Here is a 24,259-nt window from a genome sequence, read left to right as displayed (position 1 = left end):
ATTATGGCCTGTGGGGCTCTAAAGGGTGGAGATACCTACCCTAGGTGACACCTGCCAAAAAACCCTCCATGCCTGTTGATTGAGTACACTGTATTCTTCCCTTGGGCACTGAAGAATGATATTAATGCATAATCAGAAGAATATAAAATTTAATTTTCAGCCACTGATGATCACTGGTAGCCCAGAGAAGCAAGCCACTATTCATGCGAAGGCCAGAAAACTCAGCTTTCCTTCTGTCCTGGTTCTCCCATCCTGGGGTCCTCACGCTGTTTCATGTGCACCATGTATCTGCCACCTCAAAGGCCTCGACTGTTTCGATTTTTGTGAATTCCGAGAGCCTGGCACAATGCCCAGAAATAGCAGGGGTTTGATATATGTTTGTCTAATTGTTGAATGAATCACACAATACAGGAAATTCCTCTTTTCTGCATCTCATGGAATGAAGAGCTAAGTGGGAGCACCCCGAAGGTGGGAAGGAACTCCCAAATCCTTCCTCCTGCCTTCAGGCAGCTAAGCTACACAACACAGGGAATGGTCTCTTCTCTTTTTCAGAAATTTGGGATGCCAAGGAGAACAAAGAAAGAAAAGGACCCATGTGTACAACAATATTTATTTTGTGGTGGCAAAAAACTGGAAACTGAAGGGGTGCCCAGCAAGATGCCACAGGGATGTAATGGAATACTACTGTGCCATAGAAATGATGAAAGGGACCATTTCAAAGAAACCTGGGAAGACTTGGATGAGCTGATGCAAAGGGAAATGAGAAGAGCCAGGAAAGCAATTTATACAATGATAACAACTTGGCGAAGTAAGACTTGAGACTTGAAAGACTTAACAATTCTGATGAGGACAATGATCAAACAGGATTCCAAAGGACCAGTGATAAAGATTGCTACTAATATCACAATGGAGATTATGATGGACTAAATATGGAGGACACATATTTTTTGGATGTGGCCAGTGTGGAAATTTATCTTGTTTGACTATGTATATTTGTTACAAGGATTTTATTTTTCTTTGGGGGGGGAGATAGAGAAAATAAATGCCTTTTAGTTGAAAAACATCTCATCCTCCCTATCCATCCCATTTCATTACTTCATCAGTCAAGAAGTCTTTCCTTATATCAACCACAATCTTGCCTGCTTTCATTAGTCTACTTTCATTTTTCTCTTGTCCCCTCTTGCCTCCTCTTTTCCCTCTCTTTTTCCTGTTCTCTCATCAAGGTCCCTTCTCACCTGAGTTTCTCTGGAGGTGAGGTAGACAACTTGTTATACCTTGAAAACAGGGTGCACAGCTGGGAGCTGCCGGAACATGGCAATGCCAAACACCTCGGACATGAGATGTGTTCGCAGGAGATGGGTGATGGTCTGGTGGACGTGGAAGTCAGAAGATCGAACCCAGATTTTGGCCAGAAGCCAGTCATACTTAGCATCAGAAGGGAGGAAAATGGGATTATCCTTTCCTGGCGTTTGATTAATCTGAAAAATTAGGAAAAGAAAAAAAAAAGCTAGAATGCTTGGCTCCTAGGGCACACTTGTGGATTATCTAGTGTTATAAGGCAAGTCTAAACTTAGTCACCATCTGGTTTAACCCTCTAATTTTACAAGTGGAAAACCAAAGAGGGGAAATAGTTAATGGAATTACAGAATTTGGAGTTGGTAAAGATCTCATGTGCCTTCTAGTTCAGTCTGATTCAAAATAGAATCTTCACTATAACCTACATAACAAGGAGTCTTTCAGCCTCTAGATGAGCCTCCAGGGAGGGAACCCATCACCTATTGAGGTTGCCCATTCCACTTTGAACAGCTTGAAATGTTAGAAAGTATTTCTTTGTGTCTCATCCTCCCATTGATCCTGCTTCTGCCATATGGGGTCAAGGAGAAAAAATGAATCCCTTGTCTGCTTGGCAGTCCTTCTAGGCCTTGAGGACAGCTCTCATGTCCCCTCTGGCTCTTCTCTTCTATAGGATAGCATCTCCATTTTCTTCCACTGACCCTCATATGACATGGACTCGATCAAAGCCCTTCACCACGTTGGTTGCCCTTGTTTGCACTCTCCAATCACACAAAGTCAGGACTAGAATCCAGTACTCTTGCCTCTTAGTCTAATATCCCATCCCTTGCACCAAGTGCCTCCGTAATTCAGGTTTGTGTCTATTTACCATTGATTAACAAGGAGAAGAGAAAGCTCTTCAAAGTAATTTTCCTGGAGATTCAGGACCAGACCCCAAGGAGATCCCCTAATGCCTACCCATCCCATTGTCCCTCCTAATATACCTCACTGTCTTTCCAGTCCTACAGATCCCTCTTCTGAATAAGTCTCAGATTCTCAGCTCTGACCCATGAGAAACAAATTCAGTCTAAATTCTAGACCAAGGGCTCTTAATCTGGGTCAGTGGATTTATTTTTTATCTTTTTTTAATAATTATTTCAGTATCATTGCTTTCTTATATATTCCTGTATATTTTATTTTATGCATTAAAAACATTATTCTGAGAAAGAGTCCTTAGACCAAAAGAGATCAATGATACAAAAAAAAGCACAAACCACTGATCTAGACCCTCCGACTTTCTGGAGTTCTGGGGTGTGTTCTAAATTTTGGCTTCCTGCGTCCCTTGGTCCTGTGAAATGTCTCTCCTCATTTCAGCACTGAATGAAACATCAGCTCCTCACTGGATCCCACTACCTTTTTTTTCTTTCTCTGACTCAGTGAGTCACATTTGCTTCTGATGCTAAAATATTCCTTTATTTCATCCTTCAGGGAAATTTTGTGCCTGGTTCCAGTTGCCTCTCCTGATTCCACCTGCCTCTCTAAGGCTTAATTATCCATAGATACGAGCATTTAGAGCAGTGGATGGAGCTTTGAACTGGGAGGCTTCTAGTGTCAAGTTTGCCACTAGTCGTGTGAGCATGGGTCAGTGACGTCCCCACTGCCCACATTGCTTCTGGTTCCAGAAGGGCCCTGCTTCTGGACAAGTCACTCTTCACATTGTCCATGGCCGGACATAAGGTTGGTGCCTTCAGTCACACCTAAATATAAGCTTTAAGAGCTTAATTGTACATTTCACTGGATGAGGAAGTTGAGCCATTGAGCCAAGGAAGAGAGGAGGGGGAGGGAGATGGGGGAAATGGTCACTCCCCATCCTTGGGGGGCAGAGTGAAGGTATAAAATAGAAAGGCATGACTGACACCCCCCTCCATAAATCTGTCTCCTTGGCTCTGATTTCTCCCTCTCCACCATTTCTTCTATTGACAAAAGAGATGGTGACAGCCATGTGGCATGTGTGCATAAATGCACATGTATGCACATGTATGTGGAGGCATGCATGTGTAAGGCAGGGGGAGAGGGGAGAGTATCAGGGGAGAGTTGTTTGCGACATTCAGAACCATCTTTCTCTGCTTGGTTCAGCCCTTCCCAGGCAGACCTCACATTACACCCTCTCTGACCCCCTCAACGGGTGCTTTGGAAGAGTGTAAAGCATTTTACAAATTTGTGCTATTATTACTAAAAAAAGAAGCAAAGAAAAGCATAGTGTTTGGGACTAGTGTTAATGAATTCTGATCTGAGGGAAGAGCACTGGTTTTGTAGACAGAAGACCTGGGTTCAAATCCTGCCTCTGGCTTATACTCTCTGCTTGGACAAGTCACAACCCACCCAGGCCTTAGTTTTCTCATCTGTCAGAGGAGGGGGTTATATTATGACTCCTGAGAAACCTTCAAACTCCAGTACCAGGAAGCTAGGAAGTAGCTGAAATGAGTTTTTGAAGTCTTCTTTCAACTCTGGAGACTACAGGGTAGCAGATCCTGTCCCCCTCTGGAATATTCCACTTTTCTTTTGCCCTAGACAGCAAGATGGCTCAAGGGATAGAGCACGTGACCTGGAGTTTAGGAAGACCTGAGTTCAAATATAGCCTAAAACACTTCTTAGCTGCATGATGCTAAGCAACTCACTTAACACTATCTGACTCAGTTTCCTCAACTGTAAAATAGGAATAATAACAGCACCTCCTTTCAGAGTTGATATGAAGATAAATGAGATAGCATCTGTAAAGCGCTTGGCAAACAGGGCCTTAATAAATGCCTGTTTCCACTCCCCTTTTCTCCAGTCCAAGAGAATGGGAAGAAGGCTGAGTCTTCTCCTTCATGACCTCCTTCACATTTCTCATGCCTCTCTGGATGACTTCCCCTGAGTATTTATCGCATTCTTCCTTGTTTGGTCACTCTGTACGTGGCTTATTCTCCCTCGAGGAGATTTAAGGGAAGGGCCTGGGCCAGTCCCCCTTTTGTTTGTATCTCTAAGGTTGGGTGGTCTCTCCAAATCCTTTCCAACACTCATTATTCATATGATGACCTTCCTGATGCCATGTCCTTTTCTCTATTCCACATTTTCCTCTCTACTATTATTTCCTCCTCTGCCTCTAAATGAATAAATGACTGAATGGGGTGGGGGACTTTTATTAAGTGCTTACTAAGTGCTAAGTGCTGGAATACAAATATAAAAGTGAAGGCAGACAAGATGCTTATGGTTTAATATTGGGAGATCACACATGAGGGGGAAGAGTAGTGATGGAGGTGTATTTGGTTTTGGATGGTGAATGGGGCCATAAGAGGGTAGACTGAAGCGCATCTTATAAGAGTGCTCAGATCTTCCTTATCCTAAGAAAACAAAACAAAACAAACCAATCCCAACCCCACCTTCAGTCCCTCAAGCTCTTGTTCCATGTCTCTTCTTTTCCTTCCTTGTGGCTACTCCCTCTGCTGATACATATTGAGACCCTTCCACAACTCAGGGATTGTCTTCAGGAGTTGCAGTGTGTAAAAATGTCAGCAGCCAAGTTGCCCATGAACCTCCCAGGACTTAGCAAGTCGGTTCTCAAATGAGAGGCACACTGACCATCATCATGCCCCTATCTGAAATTTTCATAGCTTAGTAAGGGCTACCAGGCCTTGCGCTATCGTGGTAAAGCCATCTAGAACTCAGGGTCACCTCGCTCTCCAAGACAAGGGTTAGGGTTAGGGTTATATACAAAGTGGACATCAGTGAAGGGTTGCCCATTCATTGTTGGAAGGTGGCAAGCACACATCTCACCCTCATAGTCAGAATGCTAACAGCCCTAGCCTGGTGTCATCTAAGGAGCGACCTACCTGGATGGCAATGGGGACGATTTTGTTCTCTAGATTCTTGTACAGCAGACAGATGGGGGCTGCCAGGTACTGCAGCGTGCATGGGTCCGTTTTGTTGGCATCGATGCCATCCAGAATTTCAAAGTCTACTATGAAGATGTTCCCTTGCTGTCAAAAGGAATAGAAACCACTTTTTTTCTATTGACAATTTTAAGCCTGTTTATATTAATTTTGTTTTCAAATCACCTTAATTTTTGAATATAGCCCTGCTCCATTTTCCACCCACCGAGCCACCCCATGTTACAAAGAGGAAAAAGGGGAAAAAAGCAGGTAAGTAAAACTAATCACCCCAATGACTGTGCAATTTTCAGTCTCCATAATCTTCACCTCTGTGATCATGGGAAACAGGTGCATTTTCTCAACTAGAAGTCAATTTTTCATCTCATATTCAGCTGGAAGGAACCTCAAAGGATGACTGACAATCCAGTAACATGAAATCTTGGTCCATGGAGAGGGACTAGATCAGACTAATCTCTCCAGCTCCCCTGACCCCATCCCCAAAGTACTGAAGCAGTGGGTTCTGTGACAGAGAATGGGAGGAGTTTCCATGGAATCCTAAGCTCTGCTTTTGACTTGTCCTCAGACACCTCTACCATCCCTGTCCCACCCTCTCACCTCGAACCCCCCAACACAGTAGAAGAAGCTGGAAGACAACATAGGCAGTCAAAAATAATAAAAATATCCTAGACTGTATTGAGAGAGAAACAGTGTCCAAGACCAAGGAAGTAAAAGTCCTGCTGTCTGACTTCTGCCTTGTGCAGACAGCTGGCAACTATATCTAGTTCTGAGCACTTCAGACAAGCTGGCATCTCTGGAGAGATGAGGCAATTGGCATTACCTAAAGAGTCATAGTGAATCCTGAAGGAGGGGTCTGCTAATTAGCTGTGGCAGCTTTTATCAAAGGTCTCAGGGAGTTGCTGAGTTTCTCTGGGACATTGTTTTACAATAAGCACGGTCACCAAGCCGAGTTTTATTTGCCCAGCAGCAGGATGGTATAAGTAGAAAGAGCAGAGGAGTCAGCCCCAGAAGTTTGGGGTTTAAATCCTAGCTGTGACACTTCTTAGCTCCGTGTCCCTGGATAAGTCATTAAGCTTCATCTGTAAACTGGGGTTTATAATACGTCCATCAACCACCTCAGATGGTAATTGTAAGAAAGGTACTTGGTAAACTTTGGAGCTTTATTTTAACATGTGATTCATTAGCTCTCACTTCCTTCACTTAGATTAGAGCAACCCTGAACTTCCTTTCTGAATTTCCTTCCTGATAGAGAAAACTATCACCTAATTTCTAATTCTGCCTGACTACTGCCAGTGATGGTGTGTGTTCCATTGTTGGACCATTCTAATTGTTAGAGCATGCTTCTTTTATGTGGAGCAGAAATGTTCCAGGCTGTGACTTTTATCCACGGGTCCTAATTCTACCTCCTGAAGCTAGACAGAATAAGTCTGCTTCTTAAAGTCCAGGTCTCACCATGTCACCTCCCCCTCCCAGCCAACTCAATAAATGCAAGTGGCACCCTATCCCTTGCAAGATCAAACAGAAAATCCTGACTGGCATTCAAAGTCCTTCCTAATGCTCCTCCCACTCCTCTTTTAACATTCTTACTCCTCATACCTCTCCCTCCCCACTGGTTTTCTGTGATCCAGAGTCACTGGCCTCCTGGCTATTCCCTTGAAGAAGATACTCCACCTCCCACCTCTGGACATTTTCACTGTCTGTCCTCCCCTTTGTGAAATGCTCTCTGCTCATCTGCACCTCCTCAGAGACTTCCTTTAAGTCCCAGCTAAAATCTCACCTTCTACAGGAAGCCTTTCCTCTGTTAAGATGTGCCTTTTATCCTGTCTCTATCTTGTTTGTCCATAGCTGTTTGCATGTTGTCTCCCTCATCAGACTGGGAGCTGCAGGAGAGCAGGGATTGTTTTTTGACTCTTTGTAGCCCCAGTTCTTGGCATGGTGCCAGGTATGTAACAGGCCCTTGTTGACTCATTGACCAACTGCCTTCTGTAGGACAACTTGCCTGGTCTTATCACTGGGTAGCCAGGGAACTGAGGAGGCTGGGGTGAGGCTCACCTGGGTTTCTCTGATAGTGTTGGGTGGTACAAGAATGGGATGCCAAAAACTGAGGCTACTGCTGTCACCACTATCAAGAACACTAGGGACTAAGTAATAGAAACAGAATAGAGTATCTAATGCCAAAGGGCAGGAGGAGCCAGGAGCCATGGTTGACAATACTTAGGCAGGTTCCCATTCTCAGCTATCCTGAGTCAAAGACCCTGGACACATAACTTTCAGAACCTCAGTTTTCTTATCTGTAAAATGAGATGATATTGATACTTGCCCATCCTATCCCAGGATGGCTGCAGGGTAAGCATTTTATAAGCTTTAAAGTGCTATGGAAATGTAATTTTTTTTTGCTTTTTATATCATCATCCAAATTGTAGATAATAATGATGAGTGGTTCATAGGCCAGAATGGAGCCCAGTGGCTCTGTGAAAAGTTGGATCAGATAATCTCTGGTTACAGATCATGGACTCTGGAGTCAGAGGTTGGGGAGTTCAAATGCTTCCCATGTGGCCTTAGGGAGTCCTTGTCTATAAAACAAAGAGAGTAGACTAGATGGACTCTATAGGTCTATAATTCTATGAGCTCTGAGATCCTCCCATCAGCTCAGAGTAGAGGGCAAAGCACTGGACTTGGAGCAGGTGATTATAGGCAAATGCCTTGGTTTCCTTGTCTGCTCAATGGGAATAATCAAGCCAGCATGGTGTGCTTTTTTTCTGTTGGTCGGAGGAGCTGCTGTTAAGTGTTATTGAAATGTGAGCTCCTGGGGCAGCTAGTTGGCGCAGTGGAGAGTGTACTAGTCATGGAGTAAGGTGTACCTCTGTTCAAATCTGACCTCAGACACTTACTAGCTGTATGACCCTGGGCAAGTCAGTCAACCCTGACTGTTGAAGAATAAGATGAAATGTGAGCTATTGTTGACAACAGTAGGATAGGAAGAGAGATGGAGCCCAGATCTGGGTCTACCATTTCAATGGAAAGAGACATCCCAAGAGAAAAAGTCCCTCTACTAATGTATGTCAGAACTTTATCTGCAACTCAGTGTCTTAGATACTTACTTAGAGGTTAAAAATGACTTGCTCAGGCTTGTCACACAACTAATATGTGTCAGAACCGATGACACCCGAACCTGGGTCTTCCTGGATCTGAGGCTAGCTCTCCATCTATGATATGGTATTTCTGTTTCACAATGATGTTATGAAGACAACATAAATACATGATCATATTACATTTTACTACACACAGGGTGTACCAAAAGTCTTAGTGCAGTCTTAAGCTATTAAAAGAATATTCTGCAATAGAGCAGGGGTGAATGGATTTCAGTGGGCCTGTGACATTTGGTGAGAAAAGAATTACATTCATTTTCACTAACCTTTGGTTTCCTTTGTAATCCTTGGTGTTTTATTTTGGGCATTTAAAAACATAATTCTGAGAAAGATTCCATGGACTTCTCCAGACTTTCCAAGGGTCCAGGATACACACAAAAAGTTAAGAACTTCTACTCTAGGACATTTCATAGCTGAGAGAAGGACAATTTTGGCATCACTAAGATCTGGATTCAAAACCTGCCTCTACAAAACACTATGTGACCATGGACAAGTCATTCAACAGCTTTGTGTCCTTATCAGTGTTCTAAAACTATAGAGGGGTTGCTGATCTGCATAGGTGGGTGATATTTCCCATGCCAAGAGTTCCCTAAACTGATGAAATCACAAGTCTAAATCACTCCCTGCCCTTCAAGCATATGATTCATGTCATAATCAATAAGCAGTTAATAAATGCCTACTATGTACCATGGGGCAGCAAGATGGTACAGAGGGAATCAGAATTCAAATCTAGCATCAGACATATACTAGCTGGGTGACCCTGGGCAAGTTACTTCACCCTGTTTATCTCAGTTTCCTCATCTATAAAATGAACTGGAGAAGGAAATGGCCACTCTAGTATCTTTGCTAAGAAAACCTCAAATGGGGTCACAAAGAATTGGACATGACTGAAATGACTGGAATGACCATCACTCTGTTCTAGGCAAGGCACACAGCATTGGAGATACAAGAAAAATGAAACTATCCCTGTCCCAAAGAGTTAACTTTCTATTAATAATGAAAGCAAGAAAGGAAGGCAGCCATTGGGCCAAGGTGCTGCTGCTACCTGGATCTCCTCTTCCAAGGTCAGCTGCCGCTCCAGGCTGCATTCCACCATCTCTGTGGTCACTGGGAACTTCTCTGGGATCTTGGTGCATCTCTGAATCATGACTGGGTTGCATCCATTCAGAAACTGGTAGCCAAACATGAAATCTTCCTGCCAGTGCTGCATGACATATTCTATGGGGGAAACAATACTCCACTGAGTCCTTGGCACCTCCTAGCTCAGCCAGCTAGCAGAGAGCCCCGGGGATCCAGGAGCAGATCAATGAGAGCCAGCTTGGGCTTTCTTTCTCGAGCAATACAATGAAACCCAAAGGTCTGTGTCTTCTGGGGATGGTTTATAGTAAGTCTCCAAGGGTTTAGGTCAGGACCAGCACAACCATACCATGGGGCTGTCTCTTGATTCAGGTTGTTACTAGTCTTCCAGTAGACACTGGAGTATAGGGATCAGCTCCAGGAGCCCCATAAGGGTTCCAATCTACCTAAAAGAGAAGTTGACCCAACTCTCCTCTTCACTCTCCAGTGAACTGAAGCCCTTGGTAGGGAAAGGGCATAGAAGCAACCCTTTGGGCCCGCTACATCTGTATCTTTGATCATGATTCTGTCCTTATCAATTAACCAGTTGATTAACAAGCATAGATTAAGCATCTCTGATGTGCTAGGCTCTGTGCTAGGTGCTAGCGATACAAAGTCCAAAATGCAAAAGTTCCTGATCTTGACACCTGAGTTCAAGACTTGCCTCTGACACGTATTGCCTATGTGACCTCAGGTGAATTAACCCAAACTCGCAGAATTGGAGGCAACTCCCAGAGACTATGAATCATAGACAAGGTGCCCATCTGCATCAGCAGAGGGAGCTTCCTCATCAGCGAGCTCCCTATACCAATGAAATCATAGGTCCTGTCCCTATCCCCACACAGTCCTTAGGGAGCTTATATTCTAGTGGAAATATAATTTCCACTAGAATATGTGTGTAAGTATGTGTGTATCGGTGTATACAGATATATTCACATATCTGCGTATAGTAGATATCTATCTATAACTATCTTTCCATATCTGTCTGTCCACTTGTCCATCCATCAATCCATCTGTCTACAAAGAGAGAGAGAGGCACAGACAGACAGACAGAATAATGAGCAGGGGAGGGCACCACTGGCCATGGGGATCAGGTAGGGTCTCACATAGCACATGGCTCTTGAACTGAACTTCAAAGGAAATAAGGAATCCTATCACACCAGGAGCTGCCAACCCTGCCCATCCTGTTCCAGTGACCAGGCTGTATTTCTGGAGTTGGCATCCAGGGACCCTTTGCCAATTTTCAGGAGAGGCCAACATAAGAAAAAGATCCCCTTCTCCTTGATTTCAAGGAGGCACACTCTCACTTTGAGGGAAGAAGGTGTGCCACACACCCAGATGGGCAGCCTACCTGAAATGGTATTACTGATCTTGACAAAGATCTTCTCAAAGTCCCCAAAGTCACTCCAGGAAGACTGGAACATGTGCATGAAGCGGTTTATAAAGAGATTCTCCATCCTGCATACAAAGGGAGATCATCATCTGTAGAGGATGGATGGAGTCTTGCCCTTGCAAGGGCACACGACCCTTGGCAGAGCCCAGACCCTCGGCCCCAGCAAACAAAGGGCCCCCTCCAAGTGCTTCTCCTGATGGTTCCAGCCAAGCTTCACTGGGCTTTACTCTGACCTTGGAAGAGGGCATCCAATGGAGGCAGCTTGGTATAAGAGAAAGAGCATGGGGTGGGGAATCAGGAAGACCTGAGTTTGAATCCCACCTCAGATACTCCCTTGCTATGTGACTTGGGTTTCAGTTTCCTCATCTGTAATATGAAGGGGTTGAGTCAGATACCTCTGATGCCCCTTCCCATTCTAATCCTATTAATCTGGTCTAGACCCAAGAGGAAAGTTTGAGTCCCACGATTGCACTAGTTTTTTTCTCTTTTTCTCTGTTTCCTAAGCATCTGAATCACTATGTTCACTTAAGGTCTTAGGGATCTCTGAGTCTGGTCAGTGGAGATGAGAATGATGAATTAGTCAGGGGGCAGGCAGAGTTTGGTCAGGCTTGCTCTACTCCTCAGTTCTCTCATTTGTGCCAACTTTACACAACAGGGATGCCAGCAGGAAGCCTTTCCTCAGTCAAGGGCCCCCCGTAAGGGCTGTGCTGGCCCTAGGAGGACACAAGCCAGATGCATAACATCGTCTTTGGTCACAAAGAAAACAAGGTGGGGGCGGAGCCAAGATGGCGAAGTAGAAAGACGCACATACACATAGCTCCGAACCCACAAACCACAGAATGGCTAGAGGGGACCAACCCAGGGCGAATTCTGCACCCAGAGACCACGGAATATTGGAGCGAGGGAGATTTCTGTTCCGGAGAGACCTGCAAACCTCTCGCGGGGGGTCCTTCGCGCCATGGACTGGGCGCCAAGACGGGGAGCAGAGGGCAGCCCTGCCGCGGCCACGACACCGTGAGGAAAAGATCCGAGAGGGCTACGGGGACGGGATCTCCAGCGGCCACGTGGGTCCCCCCACCCACAGAGGGACCTGCAAACCTCTCGCAAAAGGTCCATTGCACTGCTGACGCGGAGCCCAGCCCGGACCTGCCGGCGGCGGCTCCGAGAGGCACAGATCTGAGAAGGCTCCAGAGACGGGATCTCCAGCGGCGGCACAAGCCCCCCCACCAACAGGTGACTGACGGGGGTAGGTGAGAGAGTCTCTTTGGCGGGTTGAGAGGGGAGTGGGGTGCCCCCATGGCTCGGGCCCCCCCAGGAGATAGAAGCTGAGAGGCGGCTACAGACGGGGCTCCCCAAACGGGCGGGAACCTGGATCCATTGTGGAAGGTCTGTGCATAAACCCCCTGAGGGAACTGAGCCAGAGAGGCAGCCCTGCCCCTGACCACCTGAACTTAATTCTCACACTGATTAGCAGCCCTGCCCCCGCCAAAAACCCTAAGGCAGGAAGCAGCATTTGAATCTCAGTCCCCAAACGCTGGCTGGGAGGACCAGGAGGCGAGGTGGGTGTGAGGAGAACATTCAGAGGTCAGGTCACTGATTGGGGAGAATGCCCAGAAAAGGCAAAAGAAATAAAACTATTGAAGGGTATTTTCTTGGAGAAAAGACACTTCCTCCCTTCCTTTCTGATGGGGAGGAACAATGCTTGCCATCAGGCAAAGACACAGAAATCGAGGATTCTGTGTCCCAGCCCACCCAATGGGCTCGGGCCATGGAAGAGCTCAAGAGGAATTTTGAAAATCAAGTTAGAGAGGTGGAGGAAAGACTGGGAAGGGAAATGAGAGGGATGAGGGGGAAGCATGAAAAGCAGATCAGCTCCCTGCTAACGGAGAACCAAAAAAATCTTGAAGAAATTGGCACCTTGAGAACTAGCCTAACTCAGTTGGCAAGGGAGGTGCAAGGGGCCAATGAGGAGAAGAATGCTTTCAAAAGCAGAATTAACCAAATGGAAAAGGAGATTCAAAAGCTCACTGAAGAAAATAGATCTTTCAAAACTGGAATGGTACAGATGGACGCTAAGGACTTTATGAGAAAGACAGATATCTCAGAACATACCACGCAGATTCGAAAAATGGAAGATAATGTGAAATATCTTATTGGAAAAACAACTGACCTGGAAAATAGAATCAGGAGAGACAACGTAAAAATTCTGGGACTACCTGAGAACCATTATCAAAAGAAGAGCCTAGACATCATCTTCCATGAAATTATCAAGGAAAACTGCCCTGAGATTCTAGAACCAGAAGGCAAAATAAATATTCAAGGAATCCGCAGAACACCGCATGAAAGAGATCCAAAAAGAGAAACTCCTAGGAGCATTGTGGCCAAATTCCAGAATTCCCAGGTGAAAGAGAAAATATTGCAAGCAGCTAGAAAGAAACAATTCAAGTATTGTGGAAATACAATCAGGATAGCACAAGATCTGGCACCCTCTACATTGAGGGATAGAAGGGAATGGAATAGGATATTCCAGAAGTCAAAGGAACTAGGACTGAAGCCAAGAATCACCTACCCAGCAAAACTGAGTATAATACTTCAGGAGAAAAAAATGGTCTTTCAATGAAATAGAGGACTTTCAAATTTTCCTGATGAAAAGACCAGAGCTGGAAAGAAAATTTGACTTTCTAACACAAGAATGAAGAGAACCATGAAAAGGTGAACAGCAAAGAGAAGTCATAAGGGACTTACTAAAGTTGAACTGTTTACATTCCTACATGGAAAGACAATATTTGTAACTCTTGAAACATTTCAGTATCTGGGTACTGGGTGGGAGTACACACACACACACATGCACACACGCACACACACATAGAGACAGAGTGCACAGAGTGAATTGAAGAGGATGGGATCATATCTTAAAAAAAAAAATGAAATCAAGCAGTGAGAGAGAAATATTGGGAGGAGAAAGGGAGAAGTTATATGGGGCAAATTATCTCTCATAAAAGAGGCAAGCAAAAGACTTATTAGTGGTTGGATAAAGAGGGGAGGCAAGAGAAAAACATGAGGTCTACTCTCATCACATTCCACTAAAGGAAAGAATATAATGCATACTCATTTTGATAGGAAAACCTATCTCATAATACAGGAGAGTGAGGGACAGGGGCACAAGCAGGGTGGGGGGGAGGATAGAGGGGAGGGGAGGGGAGGAGAATGTAATACGAGGTCGACACTCATGGGGAGGGAAAGGACCATAAGAAAATAGAAGTAATGGGGGACAGGATAGGATGGAGGGAAATATAGTTAGTCCTATACAACACAACTAGTATGGAAATCATTTGCAAAACTAAACAGATATGGCCTATATTGAATTGCCTGTCTTCCAAGGGGAAGGGGTGGAGAGGGAGGGAGCTAAAGAAGTTGGAACTCAAAGTGTTAGGACCAAATGTAATGTTCTTACCACTGGGTAACAAGAAATACAGGTTAAGGGGTCAAGAAAGCTATCTGGCCCTACAGGACAAAAGAGAAGACGCAGACAAGGGCAGGGAGGGAGGATAGAGGAGAGAGCAGATAGATCACAGGGGCAATTAGAAAGCTTGGGTCTGGGGGGGGGAGGGGATAAAAGGGGAGAAAATTTGTAACCCAAAATTGTGTGAAAATAAATGTTAAAAGTTAAATAAATAAAAAAAAAAAAAAACAAAGAAAACAAGGTGTGTATTGCACTGGTGATAACTCGAGGTAGCTGATGGTTAAGGGTCCCCCAGTAGAGTTCTAAGGTGAGAGAGAACGCTGTGGATTGGAGCACCTGACCTTAACTGGGTCCTAAAAAGAGCACTGACCTTGGAGGCCCAATCTACCCCAGACCAGCTGTGTGATCTTGGGGACACTTCCTCTCTCTGGGTCTTAGTTCCTCCAATTATAAAGTGAGAGTCTCTAAGATCCCGACTAGCCAGAAGTGTGCTAGGAAATGTTTAACCACTAGCTCTCCAGAAAGAAAAAAAAAGATAAACATGATATACTTTTAAGTATAATCTGCATATTAACACTTTCCCGATCATTTTCCCAAGTCTAGACAATCAACAAAACGATAAATCAAGGCCTGATTTATAGTGTTTGCCCATTTCTGAGGTATCAATGATTACACTGAAGATGTAATAGTCAGTCAGTCTGAGCTGCCTCCAGCATATCCCCTCCTTCTAGCTCTAAATTCCATGGCCCTGTGAAGGATGAGTAAGATTTTGATAGACACAGAGAATGACCCCTCAGAACCTGGCTCCACACTATATTTTCAAGCTTAATTACCCTTTATTTTTTTTCTTTCTTTCCTTTTTTCAGCAATTGAGGTGAAGTGACTTGCCCAGGGTCACACAGCTAGTATCTGAGGTCACATCTGAACTCAGGACCTCCTGACTCTAGGCTCAGTGCTCTATCCACTATGCCACCTAGCTGCCCTTGCCCTTACTTTTCTGTCTGGTCAAACTTACCTTTTTGACATTCCTCACACATTGGGCACAGTGATAACATCGCTATTACCATTGCTTCTAGAAAGGATGTGTCAATTAACTGCCCTGTGGATTAACTAATATACCATCCTTGTGACTCTCCAGCCACCCCTCCCCTATTAAAGTGAACTCCTTGGGGACCAGGACTGTCCCACTTTTTAAATTTGTAGTCACAGTGCTTAGCATGCTGTTCTGCCCATAATAAGTGCCACTAATCACTTATTTGTTCATTTATTAATTTTCATTTCCTCCCTCTGTGCCTTTGCACAGGCTGTGCTCCATGCTTAGAATACATTCTCCCTCTATTTCATATCTTAGAATCTCTAGTTTCTTTCAAAACTCAGCCTGTCACCTCCTATGTTGTGTCTTTCCTGATCTTTTCCACGGCTAAGGGGCTCCCCTGCCCTGGGGCCAAATTAGCTTGTATTTATTTTGCACCTATTTTGAGTATATGTGTATATGTTGTTTTCCCCACCAACAAATAAGCTCCTTGAAATCAGGGAGTGCTCCTTTCTGTCTTTGTATCTCCAAGCACTTAACTTAGTAGCTCTGGAGTCAGATCAGATTCTACCTCTGACACGAGTCACCTGGAGCAAGTCACTCTCTGAGCCTAATTTCTGAATCTTTAAATGGGGGGAGAGTCAAATTAAATGACCTCTGAAGGTCGCTCTAGTTGTGGAGGTTTGTGATGCAGGAACTCTTGTATCTGATCTGAACTGTAATGAGGAATCAGCGTGCCTTAGTTTCTCTTTCTGTTAAGTATCACAAAGCATTCCTTTTATTCCCTTCCCCCCCCCAAAAAAACGCCAACACATGTGCATGTTTTGCACCGGGGTCACCATTTCTGCAGGATCCAGCTTCCTTCCTCTTGCTTTCACACTACAAGGACAGACTTGGGCTATCCCTGGTGTCAATGCCCCCACGCCAGCACAGGCTCTAGCCCCTTTTTGCTCCAGGAGTTACCAAGGCTCCAAAGCATATCACTTGGTGCCACCTCTCTGGTGACAATGCTCTCCATATGTGGCCATGCTGGGCCTGAGATGACAGAACCCACGTACCTCACCAGCCCATACTCATAGTCCTTCTAGACTGGTAGAAACTGGCAGCACTTGTACCCTTCTATGGGGGCTTCAACCATCCAGAGTTTCCTCCACACCATGAGGAGGCATTGGAGGATCTTAGCAGAGGGAGGCAAACGGATGGGGTGGAAAGAGGGCAGGTTTGGGAGTCAGAGGACCTGGGCTCAAATTCCAGTTCTGCTACTTTCTTCTGATCTGCCTCAAGGCAAGTCATTTAACTGTTGTGGGCCTCAGTTTTCTCATCTGTAAAATGTCGGGGTTGGTTTAGATGGACTCTGTGCTTTCTGTGATCCTGGGACTCCCCACTATTAACTTTATTAGAAGAAAAGACCACCAGCTTCACACACAAACATACACACAAACCAGTGAGAAGCTACAGGACTAACTGGGAAGGGTCTCCTCTGAGATGTTCCATACAAAAAGGAGCTACTTAGGAGCTGAGTGGAAAAAGCAAACAAAACCCCAAAATGGACAACTGGGAGTTCTAGAGGAGGAACTCAGCCTATAGTAAAACTTTGATTCTCTACCACAAGAAGGGAGGCAGGACAACTGTACTGTGAGCAGGAAGGCAGCAGCTGCTGTGAAGTCCCCTCAAGAGGGCACTGGTCCTTTTCCCATTCTGAAGCTATTTTCAGATAATCCGAAAAGCCCAGATTCCCTGGCATTCCTAGGCTGGTCCTGATGTTGTAGGCACAGAGATGATTTTCTTGGACAGAGGGAGAATAAGACATCTGAGTGACCTCTTCCTTGCTGTGTAACGAGGTTCTGAGGGTCTAGTGTTCCCGAGGAACTGTCCTTAGGTGCTGTGTTTCTGTTCCTCCCCACATTGTGGGTGGCCCTGGAGAAGTCTTATGTATGACTTCAGCGTCTCTGAGGTGCCAGACAGGAAAGACACTGAGCGAGTGGTCACCACAAGAGGGATGCAGCAACGACATTGCTGATAACACCTGCTGAGCACTTCCCTATTCTTCTACCCTGATACTGACTCACTGCAGATGAAAGATAATATTATGGCTTGAGGAATTTCTTTTCTCACTGGAGAACACAGAAAGTTATCTCCTGCAATCAGATCAAATCAGTAGATCTAAAACACTGCCATGGATGTCCTATTTACTAGTTACCAGTGGATGAGGGTCATTTGTTAGGACCCTTCGGGAGCCAACTGTAGGTCTCCAGGGTCAAGGTCAAGCCCTTCCCTCCATCTGAACAGCTTAGATAGCTGACAGATGTCTTGGTTGGCACGCTGAATAGTTTCATTAGACTCTCCTCCAATGAGAGCAGGGTTTTCTTGGCTTTTTTTCTGCATCTCTCCAGAACAAAGGGAGATATCAACAGTGACTGCTCCTGACAGTCCACTTGACTGGCGTGGCACCCTGTGGTCTGCCCAGCCTATTCTGAGGAAGCATCAGGCATTTGAATAGGAACCGTACCCAAAGGCAAATGGCAAAATTATCAGGAGCCTGGCTTTCTGTGCTCTGAAATGACCTCTTTTTCCTCATTCTGGAAGACGTCAATTGCTTTAGTGTTCTAATGTTGTCTTCTTTCCCTGTCATACTTAGGGAAGGCCTGATAAATATATTCACACTAATAAGGTACCCAAAAAAGGCTTAATTAGTCATTCCTCTAGGGGAAACAAATATAGTATAGGTTAGTGGCCTTACTCCAAAGGAATTAAAATCTAATTGTGGAATTTCAGGCATCCATCAACGGAAGGACAAGAAGATAATTGGGGATATGGTAGAAGAGAAAACTACCCCGTGCCTTTGACATAGTGCAATACAGGTGGCCACCTTCTCTATATACTAACAAGGCTGACCTGAAAATGCAGATCTAAAATTTTACCCATCTACCAGAATGACTGCAGGGCTGGCTGTATCCAAAAGCTTCTGTGTAGGATGTGTCCAGCAGACCTTGTTGCAGAAGTGACCAGAAGCAACCCCAGGTCCTCAGCCAGTGTGTAGAGTCATACTTCCCTCTGCCCTAAATCCCTCAAAAGAGAACTACTCCTTTAATGGACTTGGATGTGTTCTTAAATTGAGGAAGTCCTACAGCATCATGAAGAAAGTGGGGTGAAAGCATTTCCAAGTTTTCAGGAAGGGAAAAATATCTTTATAGAACGGGAGGAAATGGGAGGAAACAGCCATGTCATCCCAGTTCTATGGAAGTGGCAAAATGGCAAAGATGGAAACCGCATTATGTGGGGTACTTCCGAAAACATGAGGGTGGCTTCGGGCCAGACATGAAAGAGGCCCAGAGGGAGAAGGCCGGCTCTATTCATCTCTCAAGGAGAATGACCTTCTCATGAGGAAAAGTAGGACAGAAACAGTTAACACCAAAACATAATCAGCTGACCCACCAGCATTTATAAAGCACTTACTATGTGCCAGGCAATGGGAATGCAAAGAGGGAGGACGGAGTCAGTCCCCTCACATTCGGATCTAGTGAGAGTTCATTGGAAATAGAGTGTTGGGTTCTGAGAATGTCCCTTTAGGAAGGGCAATGGTAGCCCTTGTTGGGAGGAGGGAGCTGAAGTGAAAGGGCCAGGATATGGACTGTATGAGGATGTATGGGATAAAGGACCTGGGGTGGTTAGCTTTGAAAAGATAAGGCTGGGTGGTGATGACAGGAGGGCTACTTTGAGGATTGGAGGGGCCATCTTGTGGCAGAGAGGGTTATAGGAAAGAGCTTGGCTAAAAATTGTAGATGGGCAGTTTCCAGCTCAATATTAATTACTTCCTAACAATTAGAACATTCTAGAAGTGGGATGATTTCCCTCATAACGCAGAAGCGTCCCTTTTCCTGAAAGTGTTTCAGCAGAAGCTGCATAGCTACTTTGGGAGTATCTTTTAGAGGAAATTGCCAAAAAGTTTCCCAATGGACTAGATGCCCTAAGAGTCTCTGAAAGGAAGACAGGAAGTTCATCAGTGAGGGCTTCCTTCCCTTGCCTTCCCATGCCACCCCCACTTTAGGCCTCTACCCACAAACTTAGGTTTTGAGTAGGCTCACAGGCAGAGCTCTGAATCCCGTAAGTCTTGGCTTAATGTTTGTGGAAAGGTGAGTCTAGTGGATAGAAAGTTACCCTCAGAGCCAGCAAGACCCAGATTCAAGTTGTGCCTCTGACATACACTGACTGGGTAGCCCTGGGTAAGTCATTTAACCCTTGGTGTCCCAAGCACCTTCTGAAGGTAAAAGCCTCTGAGCTGATGCTGGAAGATCCACACCAGGAGCTCCTGGAAACCATGAAAAACCCATAGGCCTGGGTTGGCTTGTATTTTTAAAGGCTTTTTATATATCTTAGATACATTTATTCAATAAATATTCATTAAACATCTGTTGTGTGCTAGATACAAATATAAAACTGAAAATTTCCCTGCATTGAATGAAGGGTACAGGAAGATATACACAGATAATTAAATACAAAGTAATTCTTAGGGGGCCGGGCATTAGGTGGGTAGGGGTGAGAGAATCAAGGTAGAATTTTCTGGGTAGGTAGTTAGGTGTAGCTTGATCACTAGATTTGGAGTCAACAAAACCTGGACTTAAATCCTGCCTCAGATGCTTGTTAGCTTTGTGATCCTGGGCAAGTCACTTAACTATTCTGAATCTCAGAGTTGTCTTCTGTAAAATGGGGATAATAACTCCTACTTACAGGGTTGTCATGAGGATCAAATGAGATAGCCTGTGTGAAGTGACATGCAAACCTTAAAGTGCTATTATTTTTATAAATCACTATTTTATTGTTGCTGTCACATAGGATGTAGGGTAGCTAGGTGGCACAGTGGATAAAATGTGGGGGCCTGGATTCAGGAAGTCCTGAGTTCAAATGTGACCTCAGACTAGCTCACACTAGCTGTGTGGCCCTGGGCAAGTCACTTAACCTTGTTTCCTCATCTATAAAATGAGCTGGAGAAGGAAATGGCAAACCACTCCAGTATCTCTATCAAGAAAACCCCACACGGGGTCATGAAGAGTCAGACACGACTGAAATGACTGAACAACAGAACATGGCCCTGCACTTGGTCTGGAAGGAAGGAAGGAAGTTGCCTTGGATGGTCCTTAGTCATCGGTTGTGACCCCCTCCCCAGTTTAAAGTGCAACTGATATGTTACCAACGTGTGATTTTCCACCTATAGAAGTGAGGCAAATTGATGGATCAAGTCAGAATGGTTTACTGTTTTTCTGATTGCTATTGTTATTATTTTCTATTGAAATGGTCAGGGCAGTTCCCTTTGGGGGAGATGCCTTTCCTAAACAGAAAAAAAAATTATATTAAACATAGTTTATTGTAATCCTTTTTGATTGAATGTTGAGTCAATTTTGCAGCATAGCCATTTGAAACCTCATTAGGTTACACGCTAAAGGTCAGCAGATTATTTTCCCTATAACTCCCGCAAAAGGTTTTGCCCTATCTCCTCTCCCCAACATTTAAATTCTGAGATAACAATATCTTTGGTTAAAGGCATCATCAGGATTATGACCAGTACCCAAGTTGAGCAGACATCTCATCCTGAGATAAGTCACTACCATTCAAAGTCACCGACTATTTATCATCTTTAGGTTAATTAGGTGCCATGAGTTCAACCTCAGTCAATAGGTGCCTACATTTGAGGCCAACTGAATACTTACAAAGTCCAAATTTCCTCAAAGACCAATCATGAGTGTAGAAAAGATTGTCTCCAAGCTCAGGCTTGGCATGGCCACTTAGCACTCCAATCATCAAGAGCATTTGGAGATGAGAGAAAGTGAAGAGGGGGAAGAGAAGACCCAGGGCAGAGACTTAGGGTCTACATACGTATTAAGGAGCCAAGGTATGGAACATGGGCCAGAAAGGAGGCTGAGAAGTGGTAGTCAGATAGGCAGGACTGGTAATACCCAAAGAAACTGTCAGTCCAGGCACTCCTCATACTCACTATCCATATGGATTGAGCCAGATGAAGCTCTTATCCTGCAAATAAAATTCACTAGTATCTATTTTGCATCAGCTTTGGCTTTCACCTCTTATTGGTACTTATCACAAAAAACTGCTTATTATGCCCATATTCATTTTGCTGCTAAATTGGAGGAACAGTAGAAGAGTCTAACTGACTCTCCAGCCCTTAGAATTCTGCTTCATGAACGTGTGATAAAAGCCAGGGATTGCAAGAGGCAGAAGTGAGAAGGGGGAGAACATTCCCACCTGCTATCTGGTTCTTTGAAGTTTTCAATAGTTTTAATCCTTTATTTAATCCATGGAAGATAACTAACCTTAGCCAGAGTTAACTGACAGCTTAAAGCCAGGTACTCCAGACATGAAACAATGGATAGGTTCCTGGGGGTGGGGAAAGACCTTCAGCAGAAGATTGGAAACTGGCAAGGACACATTTGATGCCCATATTTGTAATCAAGTCAAAGCACATTCTTTATAGTTAGTCTCAGTGAAACAAAAAGGAGCTAATAAGAAGAAAATACTCAGAATCAGAGATGGAATCTGACTTGAACATAACCTCGGTAGCCACTACTGAGTCCAAGCTATACCTAAGTCTTGTTTCTGTTGTTTGTCCTTCACTCTAAATAAAGTGACTCTACAACAAATCCAACAAGGGGTCATTGGGTCTTTGCTTGAAAACTTTCAGGAAAGGGTATCTCACTCCCTTCCAATGCAGCCCATTCCACTGCTGGACAGATCTCATTTGTAGAAAGCTTTTCTTTCCATTTGTCTCTCCGTACTTTCCATCTACTGCTTCTACTTGTGCCCTCCGGGGTTCAGTAGACATGACAATCCTTCCCTATGACAATCCTTCAGATACTTGATGAAAATGATCGTGTGTCCCATAAGTTTTCTTTCCCACCAATTCTCATAGAATTTGATTTTTAAATTGGATTTTATTTATTTTCATCTGATTTGATCTTGAAGCCCCCACTATTATGGTTGTTCTCCTCTAAAAGGTTATCAATGTCCTTCCTACTGTGGTCCCCAGATCTAAAAACTATATGATAGGTGTGGTCTGCCCAGAACACGCAGCAGGACCATCACCTCTCCTCCCTAGTTTCTGCAAAGTACAACTGTCAATGCATTAAACTTTTTTTTTTGCCAATCACATCACACTATTGACCCACATTGAGCTTACAGCCCACCAAGATCTCTAGATCTTTTGGGGATACATTTTGGGATACATTGCTGGATTGAGTTTGGCTCTCATTCCCATAATGACTCATTACTTAAGAACCAAACTCAATCCACACAATTCTTTCATTCAGTTCACTGTGATGAATCCTAAAACATTCTGAGATCTCCTCTATTTAAATCAAACAAAAACTTTTTTGACCTTGTCACTCCCTCCAGTTATCATCCTATAATGCCCTCTCCTCTTTAATGCCAAACTTCTAAAGAGTCTACTCTCTCTTATAATATGGTTTCTGCCTCCTTTCTACCATCACCTTATTGAAACATGGTACAGTGGAAAGAGTCCTAACTCTAGAGTAAAAAGACCTGGGGTCAAATTCCACGTCTGATACATGCTACCTGTATGATGTTGGGAAAGTCACTTAATTTCTGAGTCCTCAGTTTCTTCATTTGGTAACTGAAAATGGAGACATTGTTAAGATCCTCCACTTCTGGATCTGTCATCCTGTGAAAGTCATTAATGCTCTCCTAACCACTAAGTCTCTCGATTATTTTCCTCACATTTTTTGAACTCTCCATGGTACTAGACACAGTGGACGTGATGAGGGCTGGAGAGACAGAGGTACAGGAACTCCAAGACTGGAATTCCCTGCATGGACCCTCTGGAAAAGAATTCACAGACTCAAGCATTGTTGAGGTCAAGGTGATAAAGATTTATTATGCTTTTCAGCAGGCAAGACTTGTTAGGACACCTGCAACCAGGTAAAGTTTGTATAGGATATTGTAAAGTAAAACATGTGCCAACTATGCTAAGTAGGTGATTCAGAGAGGGATTAGGGAGTGGTTAAAGAGTGGTTAATTCTTAAAGGAACATGCACTTTTAGTATCTACTTTGCAGGTATTTTACCCAAAGTTCTTCAGGAAATAGCCCAAGGGAGGGCTACATGGAGGTGTGGCTTTAGGCCTGAAAGATCACTAAGTCAACTATCAGTCAGGACTGACTAAGGAATACCAGACTGCTTACATCAATGTCTTGTTAGACAAGATAATTGTAAGGAAGTATACATACGTCTAAGTCTAGGATACATATGATTGATCAGTGAGTAGTAAATGTCGTTATGATCCAGTGCACAGCCCATTCAGCCAGTACACAGATGGCCCAGACTAATAAGTTCTATAGGGGCAGTTGGCTGCTGTATCAGGAAAGAGAGAATGATTGTTGCTAGGTCAGACTATGTCCTTGGACTTGAGAGAAACTGTCTGGGATTGTGTTTTGAGGTTAGGGCAAAATGTGATTTTAGAATTGGGGTCCAAGCACAGGCACCCAAGTACCCCATCAGACTGGCCCCCTCTTTGATAACCTCTTGTTTGGCTTCTGTGACACTGTAACACTGAACTTTCTGGGTTTTTCTGACCTCTCTATACACTCCTCTCTCTCTTTTGATGGATCCTCCTGCTCTTTTTGTCCCTTAAAAACGTGTGTTGGTGGGGAGGCTGAAGACATGGGTGTGGAGAACTGTACTTGTAGTCAGATTTTTTTTTTATGTATTCATTGCCTTTGTTGTTTTCTCTCCCTTTTTCTTCCTCTTTTTCTTTTACAAATAAACACAATACTTGTTGTATGGGACAGCTTTCAGGGAGGGGAGGGGGAATACAGTGGAAAATTCAGGCAATGTAAAAATAAAAGATGTCAATAAAAATCTATTAAAAACAACAACACAG

At 44.2% G+C, this 24,259-nt stretch overlaps 1 protein-coding gene across 1 annotated transcript in view; it reads right to left on the bottom strand.

Annotated features, from left to right (window-relative positions):
* ALOX5 (arachidonate 5-lipoxygenase) overlaps positions 1–24,259 on the bottom strand; it is a 77,043-nt gene that overhangs the window by 16,577 nt on the left and 36,207 nt on the right. The window contains exons 5-8 of the mRNA XM_072628507.1: positions 10,818–10,924; positions 9,396–9,568; positions 5,145–5,291; positions 1,275–1,478 (exon numbers count right to left, since the gene is read on the bottom strand). Of these exons, the coding sequence (XP_072484608.1) occupies positions 1,275–1,478; positions 5,145–5,291; positions 9,396–9,568; positions 10,818–10,924 (631 nt within the window). The remainder of the gene's footprint in view (positions 1–1,274; positions 1,479–5,144; positions 5,292–9,395; positions 9,569–10,817; positions 10,925–24,259) is intronic.

The sequence above is a fragment of the Notamacropus eugenii genome, chromosome 1, assembly GCF_028372415.1.
Source record: "Notamacropus eugenii isolate mMacEug1 chromosome 1, mMacEug1.pri_v2, whole genome shotgun sequence".
In the NCBI taxonomy this organism is placed as follows: Eukaryota; Metazoa; Chordata; class Mammalia; order Diprotodontia; family Macropodidae; genus Notamacropus; species Notamacropus eugenii.
Note: the sequence above shows the minus strand (reverse complement) of the source record. Positions and strands in the feature narration are given on the sequence as shown.